The following is a 14238-nucleotide window of genomic DNA, read 5'->3' as shown; positions in this document are numbered from 1 at the left end:
TGCCGTGGATGTGGTGGAGGTCGTGTATGTGCCGTACATGTGGTGGAGGTCGTGTATGTGCCGTACATGTGGTGGAGGTCGTGTATGTGCCGTACATGTGGTGGAGGTCGTGTATGTACCGTACATGTGGTGGAGGTCGTGTATGTGCCGTACATATAGAGGAGGTCGTGTATGTGCCGTACATATGGTGGAGGTCGTGTATGTGCCGTACATGTGGTGGAGGTCGTGTATGTGCAGTGGATGTGGTGGAGGTCGTGTATGTGCCGTACATGTGGTGGAGGTCGTGTATGTGCCGTACATGTGGTGGAGGTCGTGTATGTGCCGTACATGTGGTGGAGGTCGTGTATGTGCCGCACATATGGTGGAGGTCGTGTATGTGTCACAGATGTGGTGGAGGACGTGTATGTGCCGCACATATGGTGGAGGTCGTGTATGTGCCGCGCATGTGGTGGAGGTCTCGTATGTGCCGTACATGTGTTGGAGGTCGTGTATGTGCCGTACATGTGGAGGTCGTGTATGTGTCACACATGTGGTGGAGGACGTGTATGTGCCGCACATATGGTGGAGGTCGTGTATGTGCCGTGCATGTGGTGGAGGACGTGTACGTGCCGTACATGTGGTGGAGGTCACGTATGTGCCATACATGTGGTTAAGGTCGTGTATGTGCCGCACATGTGGTGGAGGTCGTGTATGTGCCGTACATGTTGTGGAGGACATGTATGTGCCTTACATGTGGTGGAGGACGTGTATGTGCCGTACATGTGGTGGAGGAAGTGTATGTGCCGTACATGTGGTGGAGGATGTGTATGTGCTGTACATGTGGTGGAGGTCGTGTATGTGCCGTACATGTTGTGGAGGACGTGTATGTGCCTTACATGTGGTGGAGGATGTGTATGTGCCGCACATGTGGTGGAGGACGTGTATGTGCCGTACATGTGGTGGAGGTCGTGTATGTGCCGTACATGTGGTGGAGGTCGTGTATGTGCTGTACATGTGGTGAAGGTCGTGTATGTGCCGTACATGTGGTGAAGGTCGTGTATGTGCCGTACATGTGGTGGAGGTCGTGTATGTGCCGTACATGTGGTGGAGGTCGTGTATGTGCCGTACATGTGGTGGAGGTCGTGTATGTGCCGTACATGTGGTGGAGGACGTGTATGTGCCGTACATGTGGTGGAGGACGTGTATGTGCTGTACATGTGGTGGAGGTCGTGTATGTGCCGTACATGTTGTGGAGGACGTGTATGTGCCTTACATGTGGTGGAGGATGTGTATGTGCCGCACATGTGGTGGAGGACGTGTATGTGCCGTACATGTGGTGGAGGTCGTGTATGTGCCGTACATGTGGTGGAGGTCGTGTATGTGCTGTACATGTGGTGGAGGTCACGTATGTGCCGTACATGTGGTGCAGGTCGTGTATGTGCCGTGCATGTGGTGGAGGTCGTGTATGTGCCTTTCATGTGGTGGAGGTCGTGTATGTGCCGTACATGTGGGGGAGGTCGTGTATGTGCCGTACATGTGGTGGAGGTCGTGTATGTGCCGTACATGTGGTGGAGGTCGTGTATGTGCCATACATGTGGTGGAGGTCGTGTATGTGCCATACATGTGGTGGAGGTCGTGTATGTGCCGTGGATGTGGTGGAGGTCGTGTATGTGCCGTACATATGGTGGAGGTCGTGTATGTGCATTGGATGTGGTGGAGGTCGTGTATGTGCCATACATGTGGTGGAGGTTGGTATGTGCCGCACATGTGGTTGAGGTCATGTATGTGCCGTACATGTGGTGGAGGTCGTGTATGTGCCGTACATATAGAGGAGGTTGGTATGTGCCGTACATGTGGTGGAGGTCGTGTATGTGCCGTACATGTGGTGGAGGTCGTGTATGTGCCATGGATGTGGTGGAGGTCGTGTATGTGCCGTACATGATGTGGAGGTCGTGTATGTGCCGTACATGTGGTGGAGGTCGTGTATGTGCCGTACATATAGAGGAGGTTGTGTATGTGCCGTACATATGGTGGAGGTCGTGTATGTGCCGTACATGTGGTGGAGGTCGTGTATGTGCCGTGGATGTGGTGGAGGTCGTGTATGTGCCGTACATGTGGAGGAGGTCGTGTATGTGCCGTACATGTGGTGGAGGTCGTGTATGTGCCGTACATGTGGTGGAGGTCGTGTATGTGCCGTACATATAGAGGAGGTCGTGTATGTGCCGTACATATGGTGGAGGTCGTGTATGTGCCTTACATGTGGTGGAGGTCGTGTATGTGCAGTGGATGTGGTGGAGGTCGTGTATGTGCCGTACATGTGGTGGAGGTCGTGTATGTGCCGTACATGTGGTGGAGGTCGTGTATGTGCCGTACATGTGGTGGAGGTCGTGTATGTGCCGTACATATAGAGGAGGTCGTGTATGTGCCTTACATGTGGTGGAGGTCGTGTATGTGCCGTACATGTGGTGGAGGTCGTGTATGTGCCGTACATATAGAGGAGGTTGGTATGTGCCGTACATGTGGTGGAGGTCGTGTATGTGCCGTACATATGGTGGAGGTCGTGTATGTGCCGTACATGTGGTGGAGGTCGTGTATGTGCCGTACATGTGGTGGAGGTCGTGTATGTGCCGCACATATGGTGGAGGTCGTGTATGTGCCGCACATACGGTGGAGGTCGTGTATGTGCCGTACATATGGTGGAGGTCGTGTATGTCCCGTGGATGTGGTGGAGTTCGTGTATGTGCCGTACATGTGGTGGAGGTCGTGTATGTGCCGTGGATGTGGTGGAGGTCGCGTATGTGGCGTACATGTGGTGGAGGTCGTGTATGTTTCGTGGATGTGGTGGAGGTCGTGTATGTGCCGTACATATGGTGGAGGTCGTGTATGTGCCGTGCATGTGGTGGAGGTCGTGTATGTGCCGTACATGTGGTGGAGGTCGTGTATGTGCCATACATATGGTGGAGGTCGTGTATGTGTCACACATGTGGTGGAGGTCGTGTATGTGCCGTACATATGGTGGAGGTCATGTATGTGCCGTGGATGTGGTGGAGGTCGTGTATGTGCCGTACATGTGGTGGAGGTCGTGTATGTGCCATACATATGGTGGAGGTCGTGTATGTGTCACACATGTGGTGGAGGTCGTGTATGTGCCGTACATATGGTGGAGGTCGTGTATGTGCCGTGGATGTGGTGGAGGTCGTGTATGTGCCGTACATGTGGTGGAGGTCGTGTATGTGCCGTGGATGTGGTGGATGTCGCGTATGTGGCGTACATGTGGTGGAGGTCGCGTATGTGGCGTACATGTGGTGGAGGTCGTGTATGTGTCACACATGTGGTGGAGGTCGTGTATGTGCCGTACATATGGTGGAGGTCATGTATGTGCAGTGGATGTGGTGGAGGTCGTGTATGTGCCGTACATGTGGTGGAGGTCGTGTATGTGCCGTACATGTGGTGGAGGTCGTGTATGTGCCGTACATGTGGTGGAGGTCGTGTATGTGCCGTACATGTGGTGGAGGTCGTGTATGTGCCGTACATATAGAGGAGATCGTGTATGTGCCTTACATGTGGTGGAGGTCGTGTATGTGCCGTACATGTGGTGGAGGTCGTGTATGTGCCGTACATATAGAGGAGGTTGGTATGTGCCGTACATGTGGTGGAGGTCGTGTATGTGCCGTACATATGGTGGAGGTCGTGTATGTGCCGTACATGTGGTGGAGGTCGTGTATGTGCCGTACATGTGGTGGAGGTCGTGTATGTGCCGCACATATGGTGGAGGTCGTGTATGTGCCGCATATACGGTGGAGGGCGTGTATGTGCCGTACATATGGTGGAGGTCGTGTATGTCCCGTGGATGTGGTGGAGTTCGTGTATGTGCCGTACATGTGGTGGAGGTCGTGTATATGCCGTGGATGTGGTGGAGGTCGCGTATGTGGCGTACATGTGGTGGAGGTCGTGTATGTTTCGTGGATGTGGTGGAGGTCGTGTATGTGCCGTACATATGGTGGAGGTCGTGTATGTGCCGTGCATGTGGTGGAGGTCGTGTATGTGCCGTACATGTGGTGGAGGTCGTGTATGTGCCATACATATGGTGGAGGTCGTGTATGTGTCACACATGTGGTGGAGGTCGTGTATGTGCCGTACATATGGTGGAGGTCATGTATGTGCCGTGGATGTGGTGGAGGTCGTGTATGTGCCGTACATGTGGTGGAGGTCGTGTATGTGCCATACATATGGTGGAGGTCGTGTATGTGCCGTACATGTGGTGGAGGTCGTGTATGTGCCGTGGATGTGGTGGATGTCCCGTATGTGGCGTACATGTGGTGGAGGTCGTGTATGTGCCGTACATGTGGTGGAGGTCGTGTATGTGCCGTACATATGGTGGAGGTCGTGTATGTGCCGTGGATGTGGTGGAGGTCGTGTATGTGCCGTACATGTGGTGGAGGTCGTGTATGTGCCGTGGATGTGGTGGATGTCGCGTATGTGGCGTACATGTGGTGGAGGTCGCGTATGTGGCGTACATGTCGTGGAGGTCGTGTATGTTCCGTGGATGTGGTGGAGGTCGTGTATGTGCCGTACATATGGTGGAGGTCGTGTATGTGCCGTGGATGTGGTGGAGGTCGTGTATGTGCCGTACATGTGGTGGAGGTCGTGTATGTGCCGTACATATGGTGGAGGTCATGTATGTGCCGTGGATGTGGTGGAGGTCGTGTATGTGCCGCACATATGGTGGAGGTCGTGTATGTGCCGTGGATGTGGTGGAGGTCGTGTATGTGCCGTACATGTGGTGGAGGTTGGTATGTGCCGCACATGTGGTGGAGGTCGTGTATGTGCCGTACATGTGGTGGAGGTCGTGTATGTGCTGTACATATAGAGGAGGTTGGTATGTGCCGTACATGTGGTGGAGGTCGTGTATGTGCCGTACATGTGGTGGAGGTCGTGTATGTGCCATGGATGTGGTGGAGGTCGTGTATGTTCCGTACATGATGTGGAGGTCGTGTATGTGCCGTACATGTGGTGGAGGTCGTGTATGTGGCGTACATGTGGTGGAGGTCGCGTATGTGGCGTACATGTGGTGGAGGTCGTGTATGTGTCACACATGTGGTGGAGGTCGTGTATGTGCCGTACATATGGTGGAGGTCATGTATGTGCAGTGGATGTGGTGGAGGTCGTGTATGTGCCGTACATGTGGTGGAGGTCGTGTATGTGCCGTACATGTGGTGGAGGTCGTGTATGTGCCGTACATGTGGTGGAGGTCGTGTATGTGCCGTACATGTGGTGGAGGTCGTGTATGTGCCGTACATATAGAGGAGATCGTGTATGTGCCTTACATGTGGTGGAGGTCGTGTATGTGCCGTACATGTGGTGGAGGTCGTGTATGTGCCGTACATATAGAGGAGGTTGGTATGTGCCGTACATGTGGTGGAGGTCGTGTATGTGCCGTACATATGGTGGAGGTCGTGTATGTGCCGTACATGTGGTGGAGGTCGTGTATGTGCCGTACATGTGGTGGAGGTCGTGTATGTGCCGCACATATGGTGGAGGTCGTGTATGTGCCGCATATACGGTGGAGGGCGTGTATGTGCCGTACATATGGTGGAGGTCGTGTATGTCCCGTGGATGTGGTGGAGTTCGTGTATGTGCCGTACATGTGGTGGAGGTCGTGTATATGCCGTGGATGTGGTGGAGGTCGCGTATGTGGCGTACATGTGGTGGAGGTCGTGTATGTTTCGTGGATGTGGTGGAGGTCGTGTATGTGCCGTACATATGGTGGAGGTCGTGTATGTGCCGTGCATGTGGTGGAGGTCGTGTATGTGCCGTACATGTGGTGGAGGTCGTGTATGTGCCATACATATGGTGGAGGTCGTGTATGTGTCACACATGTGGTGGAGGTCGTGTATGTGCCGTACATATGGTGGAGGTCATGTATGTGCCGTGGATGTGGTGGAGGTCGTGTATGTGCCGTACATGTGGTGGAGGTCGTGTATGTGCCATACATATGGTGGAGGTCGTGTATGTGCCGTGGATGTGGTGGAGGTCGTGTATGTGCCGTACATGTGGTGGAGGTCGTGTATGTGCCGTGGATGTGGTGGATGTCGCGTATGTGGCGTACATGTGGTGGAGGTCGTGTATGTGCCGTACATGTGGTGGAGGTCGTGTATGTGCCGTACATATGGTGGAGGTCGTGTATGTGCCGTGGATGTGGTGGAGGTCGTGTATGTGCCGTACATGTGGTGGAGGTCGTGTATGTGCCGTGGATGTGGTGGATGTCGCGTATGTGGCGTACATGTGGTGGAGGTCGCGTATGTGGCGTACATGTCGTGGAGGTCGTGTATGTTCCGTGGATGTGGTGGAGGTCGTGTATGTGCCGTACATATGGTGGAGGTCGTGTATGTGCCGTGGATGTGGTGGAGGTCGTGTATGTGCCGTACATGTGGTGGAGGTCGTGTATGTGCCGTACATATGGTGGAGGTCATGTATGTGCCGTGGATGTGGTGGAGGTCGTGTATGTGCCGCACATATGGTGGAGGTCGTGTATGTGCCGTGGATGTGGTGGAGGTCGTGTATGTGCCGTACATGTGGTGGAGGTTGGTATGTGCCGCACATGTGGTGGAGGTCGTGTATGTGCCGTACATGTGGTGGAGGTCGTGTATGTGCTGTACATATAGAGGAGGTTGGTATGTGCCGTACATGTGGTGGAGGTCGTGTATGTGCCATACATGTGGTGGAGGTCGTGTATGTGCCATGGATGTGGTGGAGGTCGTGTATGTTCCGTACATGATGTGGAGGTCGTGTATGTGCCGTACATGTGGTGGAGGTCGTGTATGTGCCGTACATGTGGTGGAGGTCGTGTATGTGCCGTACATGTGGTGGAGGTCGTGTATGTGCCGTACATGTGGTGGAGGTCGTGTATGTGCCGTACATATAGAGGAGGTCGTGTATGTGCCTTACATGTGGTGGAGGTCGTGTATGTGCCGTACATGTGGTGGAGGTCGTGTATGTGCCGTACATATAGAGGAGTTTGGTATGTGCCGTACATGTGGTGGAGGTCGTGTATGTGCCGTACATATGGTGGAGGTCGTGTATGTGCCGTACATGTGGTGGAGGTCGTGTATGTGCCGTACATGTGGTGGAGGTCGTGTATGTGCCGCACATATGGTGGAGGTCGTGTATGTGCCGCACATACGGTGGAGGTCGTGTATGTGCCGTACATATGGTGGAGGTCGTGTATGTCCAGTGGATGTGGTGGAGTTCGTGTATGTGCCGTACATGTGGTGGAGGTCGTGTATGTGCCGTGGATGTGGTGGAGGTCGTGTATGTGGCGTACATGTGGTGGAGGTCGTGTATGTTCCGTGGATGTGGTGGAGGTCGTGTATGTGCCGTACATATGGTGGAGGTCGTGTATGTGCCGTGCATGTGGTGGAGGTCGTGTATGTGCCGTACATGTGGTGGAGGTCGTGTATGTGCCATACATATGGTGGAGGTCGTGTATGTGTCACACATGTGGTGGAGGTCGTGTATGTGCCGTACATATGGTGGAGGTCATGTATGTGCCGTGGATGTGGTGGAGGTCGTGTATGTGCCGTACATGTGGTGGAGGTCGTGTATTTGCCATACATATGGTGGAGGTCGTGTATGTGTCACACATGTGGTGGAGGTCGTGTATGTGCCGTACATATGGTGGATGTCGTGTATGTGCCGTGGACGTGGTGGAGGTCGTGTATGTGCCGTACATGTGGTGGAGGTCGTGTATGTGCCGTACATGTGGTGGATGTCGCGTATGTGGCGTACATGTGGTGGAGGTCGCGTATGTGGCGTACATGTGGTGGAGGTCGTGTATGTTCCGTGGATGTGGTGGAGGTCGTGTATGTGCCGTACATATGGTGGAGGTCGTGTATGTGCCGTGGATGTGGTGGAGGTCGTGTATGTGCCGTACATGTGGTGGAGGTCGTGTATGTGCCGTACATATGGTGGAGGTCATGTATGTGCCGTGGATGTGGTGGAGGTCGTGTATGTGCCGCACATATGGTGGAGGTCGTGTATGTGCCGTGGATGTGGTGGAGGTCGTGTATGTGCCGTACATGTGGTGGAGGTTGGTATGTGCCGCACATGTGGTGGAGGTCGTGTATGTGCCGTACATGTGGTGGAGGTCGTGTATGTGCCGTACATGTGGTGGAGGTCGTGTATGTGCCATGGATGTGGTGGAGGTCGTGTATGTTCCGTACATGATGTGGAGGTCGTGTATGTGCCGTACATGTGGTGGAGGTCGTGTATGTGCCGTACATATAGAGGAGGTCGTGTATGTGCCGTACATATGGTGGAGGTCGTGTATGTGCCGTACATGTGGTGGAGGTCGTGTATGTGCCGTGGATGTGGTGGAGGTCGTGTATGTGCCGTACATGTGGTGGAGGTTGTGTATGTGCCGTACATGTGGTGGAGGTCGTGTATGTGCCGTACATGTGGTGGAGGTCGTGTATGTGCCGTACATGTGGTGGAGGTCGTGTATGTGCCGTACATGTGGTGGAGGTCGTGTATGTGCCGTACATATAGAGGAGGTCGTGTATGTGCCGTACATATGGTGGAGGTCGTGTATGTGCCGTACATGTGGTGGAGGTCGTGTATGTGCCGTACATGTGGTGGAGGTCGTGTATGTGCCGTACATGTGGTGGAGGTCGTGTATGTGCCGTACATATAGAAGAGGTAGTGTATGTGCCGTACATGTGGTGGAGGTCGTGTATGTGCCGTACATATAGAGGAGGTTGGTATGTGCCGTACATGTGGTGGAGGTCGTGTATGTGCCGTACATGTGGTGGAGGTCGTGTATGTGCCGTACATGTGGTGGAGGTCGTGTATGTGCCGTACATGTGGTGGAGGTCGTGTATGTGCCGTACATGTGGTGGAGGTCGTGTATGTGCCATACATGTGGTGGAGGTCGTGTATGTGCCGCACATATGGTGGAGGTCGTGTATGTGCCGCACATATGGTGGAGGTCGTGTATGTGCCGCACATTTGGTGGAGGTCGTGTATGTGCCGTACATATGGTGGAGGTCGTGTATGTGCCGTGGATGTGGTGGAGGTCGTGTATGTGCCGTACATGTGGTGGAGGTCGTGTATGTGCCGTGGATGTGGTGGAGGTCGCGTATGTGGCGTACATGTGGTGGAGGTCGTGTATGTTCCGTGGATGTGGTGGAGGTCGTGTATGTGCCGTACATATGGTGGAGGTCGTGTATGTGCCGTGGATGTGGTGGAGGTCGTGTATGTGCCGTACATGTGGTGGAGGTCGTGTATGTGCCGTACATATGGTGGAGGTCGTGTATGTGCCGTGGATGTGGTGGAGGTCGTGTATGTGACGTACATATGGTGGAGGTCGTGTATGTGCCGTGGATGTGGTGGAGGTCGTGTATGTGCCGTACATGTGGTGGAGGTTGGTATGTGCCGCACATGTGGTGGAGGTCGTGTATGTGCCGTACATGTGGTGGTGGTCGTGTATGTGCCGTACATATGGTGGAGGTCGTGTATGTGCCGTGGATGTGGTGGAGGTCGTGTATGTGACGTACATATGGTGGAGGTCGTGTATGTGCCGTGGATGTGGTGGAGGTCGTGTATGTGCCGTACATGTGGTGGAGGTTGGTATGTGCCACACATGTGGTGGAGGTCGTGTATGTGCCGTACATGTGGTGGAGGTCGTGTATGTGCCGTACATGTGGTGGAGGTCGTGTATGTGCCGTACATACAGTAGGGAAAAAAAGTATTTAGTCAGCCAGCAATAGTGCAAGTTCCACCACTTAAAAAGATGAGAGGCGTCTGTAATTTACATCATAGGTAGCAACTATGGGAGACAAACTGAGAAAAAAAAATCCAGAAAATCACATTGTCTGTTTTGTTTTCATTGTATTTGCATATTATGGTGGAAAATAAGTATTTGGTCAGAAACAAAATTTCATCTCAATACTTTGTGATATATCCTTTGTTGGCAATGACAGAGGTCAAACGTTTTCTGTAAGTCTTCACAAGGTTGCCACACACTGTTGTTGGTATGTTGGCCCATTCCTCCATGCAGATCTCCTCTAGAGCAGTGATGTTTTTGGCTTTTCGCTTGGCAACACGGACTTTCAACTCCCTCCAAAGGTTTTCTATAGGGTTGAGATCTGGAGACTGGCTAGGCCACTCCAGGACCTTGAAATGCTTCTTACGAAGCCACTCCTTCGTTGCCCTGGCGGTGTGCTTTGGATCATTGTCATGTTGAAAGACCCAGCCACGTTTCATCTTCAATGCCCTTGCTGATGGAAGGAGGTTTGCACTCAAAATCTCACGATACATGGCCCCATTCATTCTTTCATGTACCCGGATCAGTCGTCCTGGCCCCTTTGCAGAGAAACAGCCCCAAAGCATGATGTTTCCACCACCATGCTTTACAGTAGGTATGGTGTTTGATGGATGCAACTCAGTATTCTTTTTCCTACAAACACGACAAGTTGTGTTTCTACCAAACAGTTCCAGTTTGGTTTCATCAGACCATAGGACATTCTCCCAAAACTCCTCTGGATCATCCAAATGCTCTCTAGCAAACTTCAGACGGGCCCGGACATGTACAGGCTTAAGCAGTGGGACACGTCTGGCACTGCAGGATCTGAGTCCATGGTGGCGTAGTGTGTTACTTATGGTAGGCCTTGTTACATTGGTCCCAGCTCTCTGCAGTTCATTCACTAGGTCCCCCCGCGTGGTTCTGGGATTTTTGCTCACCGTTCTTGTGATCATTCTGACCCCACGGGGTGGGATTTTGCGTGGAGCACCAGATCGAGGGAGATTATCAGTGGTCTTGTATGTCTTCCATTTTCTAATTATTGCTCCCACAGTTGATTTCTTCACTCCAAGCTGGTTGGCTATTGCAGATTCAGTCTTCCCAGCCTGGTGCAGGGCTACAATTTTGTTTCTGGTGTCCTTTGACAGCTCTTTGGTCTTCACCATAGTGGAGTTTGGAGTCAGACTGTTTGAGGGTGTGCACAGGTGTCTTTTTATACTGATAACAAGTTTAAACAGGTGCCATTACTACAGGTAATGAGTGGAGGAAAGAGGAGACTCTTAAAGAAGAAGTTACAGGTCTGTGAGAGCCAGAAATCTTGATTGCTTGTTTCTGACCAAATACTTATTTTCCACCATAATATGCAAATAAAATGAAAACAAAACAGACAATGTGATTTTCTGGGTTTTTTTTTCTCAGTTTGTCTCCCATAGTTGAGGTCTACCTATGATGTAAATTACAGACGCCTCTCATCTTTTTAAGTGGTGGAACTTGCACTATTGCTGACTGACTAAATACTTTTTTCCCCACTGTATAGAGGAGGTTGGTATGTGCCGTACATGTGGTGGAGGTCGTGTATGTGCCGTACATGTGGTGGAGGTCGTGTATGTGCCATGGATGTGGTGGAGGTCGTGTATGTGCCGTACATGATGTGGAGGTCGTGTATGTGCCGTACATATAGAGGAGGTCGTGTATGTGCCGTACATATGGTGGAGGTCGTGTATGTGCCGTACATGTGGTGGAGGTCGTGTATGTGCCGTGGATGTGGTGGAGGTCGTGTATGTGCCGTACATGTGGTGGAGGTCGTGTATGTGCCGTACATGTGGTGGAGGTCGTGTATGTGCCGTACATATAGAGGAGGTAGTGTATGTGCCGTACATATAGTGGAGGTCGTGTATGTGCCGTACGTGTGGTGGAGGTCGTGTATGTGCCGTGGATGTGGTGGAGGTCGTGTATGTGCCGTACATGTGGTGGAGGTCGTGTATGTGCCGTACATGTGGTGGAGGTCGTGCATGTGCCGTACATGTGGTGGAGGACGTGTATGTGCCGTACATGTGGTGGAGGTCGTGTATGTGCCGTACATGTGGTGGAGGTCGTGTATGTGCCGTACATGTGGTGGAGGTCGTGCATGTGCCGTACATGTGGTGGAGGTCGTGTATGTGCCGTACACGTGGTGGAGGTCGTGTATGTGCCGCACATGTGATGGAGGTCGTGTATGTGCCGTACATGTGGTGGAGGTCGTGTATGTGCCGTACATGTGGTGGAGGACGTGTATGTGCCGTACATGTGGTGGAGGACGTGTATGTGCCGTACATGTGGTGGAGGACGTGTATGTGCCGTACATGTGGTGGAGGACGTGTATGTGCCGTACATGTGGTGGAGGTCGTGTATGTGCCGTACATGTGGTGGAGGACGTGTATGTGCCGTACATGTGGTGGAGGACGTGTATGTGCCGTGCTCGTGGAGTCACTCACCAGGTCTCCCTGAGAGAAGAATTCTTTGTAAATCAGCTCCTGAAACCACAGAATATCTGATTACATTTTCCGTCCATTTCATACAAATTCTAGTAAATTCTAACCACTAATAAGACAGTGGTGGAAGGAGCGCAAGCCGCAGCAGCACAGAGGATTTCCGGAGCGGACACTCACAGCAATCTTTCTGGTGGTTTTCCAGCCTTTGGTTTGATCAGAGAGGTCACATGAGGTCATGAGGAGGCAGAGCAGGAGGTCGTGGTGGTGCTTGTTTTTGGGATCATAACCATCTGCAATACACATAGATATCAATGAACAAAGTGGGGGAGATTAAATGGGGTCTCCTCGTCTACCGGGGGCCGCAGTGTAATGTTATCTCTACATGTAACTGGCAATACAGGCTGCGTCCTCAATACATGCTCTGAACACTATCATGTGCATACATTACATTACTGATCCTGAGTTACATCCTGTATTATACCCCAGAGCTGCACTCACTATTCTGCTGGTGCAGTCACTGTGTACATACATTACATTACTGATCCTGAGTTACATCCTGTATTTTACCCCAGAGCTGCACTCACTATTCTGCTGGTGCAGTCACTGTGTACATACATTACATTACTGATCCTGAGTTACATCCTGTATTATACCCCAGAGCTGCACTCACTATTCTGCTGGTGCAGTCACTGTGTACATACATTACATTACTGATCCTGAGTTACATCCTGTATTATACCCCAGAGCTGCACTCACTATTCTGCTGGTGCAGTCACTGTGTACATACATTACATTACTGATCCTGAGTTACATCCTGTATTATACCCCAGAGCTGCACTCACTATTCTGCTGGTGCAGTCACTGTGTACATACATTACATTACTGATCCTGAGTTACATCCTGTATTATACCCCAGAGCTGCACTCACTATTCTGCTGGTGTAGTCACTGTGTACATACATTACATTACTGATCCTGAGTTACATCCTGTATTATACTCCAGAGCTGCACTCACTATTCTGCTGGTGTAGTCACTATGTACATACATTACATTACTGATCCTGAGTTACATCCTGTATTATACCCCAGAGCTGCACTCACTATTCTGCTGGTGCAGTCACTGTGTACATACATTACATTACTGATCCTGAGTTACATCCTGTATTATACTCCAGAGCTGCACTCACTATTCTGCTGGTGCGGTCACTGTGTACATACATTACATTATTGATCCTGAGTTACATCCTGTATTATACTCCAGAGCTGCACTCACTTTTCTGCTGGTGCGGTCACTGTGTACATACATTACATTACTGATCCTGAGTTACATCCTGTATTATACCCCAGAGCTGCACTCACTATTCTGCTGGTGCAGTCACTGTGTACATACATTACATTACTGATCCTGAGTTACATCCTGTATTATAATCCAGAGCTGCACTCACTATTCTGCTGGTGCAGTCACTGTGTACATACATTACAGTACTGATCCTGAGTTACATCCTGTATTATACCACAGAGCTGCACTCACTATTCTGCTGGTGCAGTCACTGTGTACATATATTACATTACTGATCCTGAGTTACATCCTGTATTATACTCCAGAGCTGCACTCACTATTCTGCTGGTGCAGTCACTGTGTACATACATTACATTACTGATCCTGAGTTACATCCTGTATTATACTCCAGAGCTGCACTCACTATTCTGCTGGTGCAGTCACTGTGTACATACATTACTGATCATGAGTTACATCCTGTATTATACTCCAGAGCTGCACTCACTATTCTGCTGGTGCAGTCACTGTGTACATACATTACATTACTGATCCTGAGTTACATCCTGTATTATAATCCAGAGCTGCACTCACTATTCTGCTGGTGCAGTCACTGTGTACATACATTACATTACTGATCCTGAGTTACATCCTGTATTATACTCCAGAGCTGCACTCACTATTCTGCTGGTGCAGTCACTGTGTACATACATT

The 14238-nt window shown here is 51.3% G+C and overlaps 1 protein-coding gene across 4 annotated transcripts in view; it reads right to left on the bottom strand.

Moving 5' to 3' along the window:
- Positions 1-14238, bottom strand: part of PDE2A (phosphodiesterase 2A) — an 806220-nt gene that overhangs the window by 32092 nt on the left and 759890 nt on the right. For all 4 annotated transcript variants that reach the window (XR_012220656.1, XM_073548493.1, XM_073548490.1 and 1 more), the window contains 2 exons: positions 12427-12539; positions 12253-12291 (listed from right to left, as the gene is read on the bottom strand). Coding sequence is in view for 3 of the 4 variants with exons in the window: in XM_073548493.1 (XP_073404594.1) it covers positions 12253-12291; positions 12427-12539 (152 nt within the window). In the remaining variant the exon portion in view is untranslated. The remainder of the gene's footprint in view (positions 1-12252; positions 12292-12426; positions 12540-14238) is intronic.

The sequence above is a fragment of the Dendrobates tinctorius genome, unplaced genomic scaffold (assembly GCF_039654945.1).
Source record: "Dendrobates tinctorius isolate UK_male_01 unplaced genomic scaffold, ASM3965494v1 ptg000157l, whole genome shotgun sequence".
NCBI classification, from domain to species: Eukaryota; Metazoa; Chordata; class Amphibia; order Anura; family Dendrobatidae; genus Dendrobates; species Dendrobates tinctorius.
This window is presented reverse-complemented; position numbering and strand designations above follow the sequence as displayed.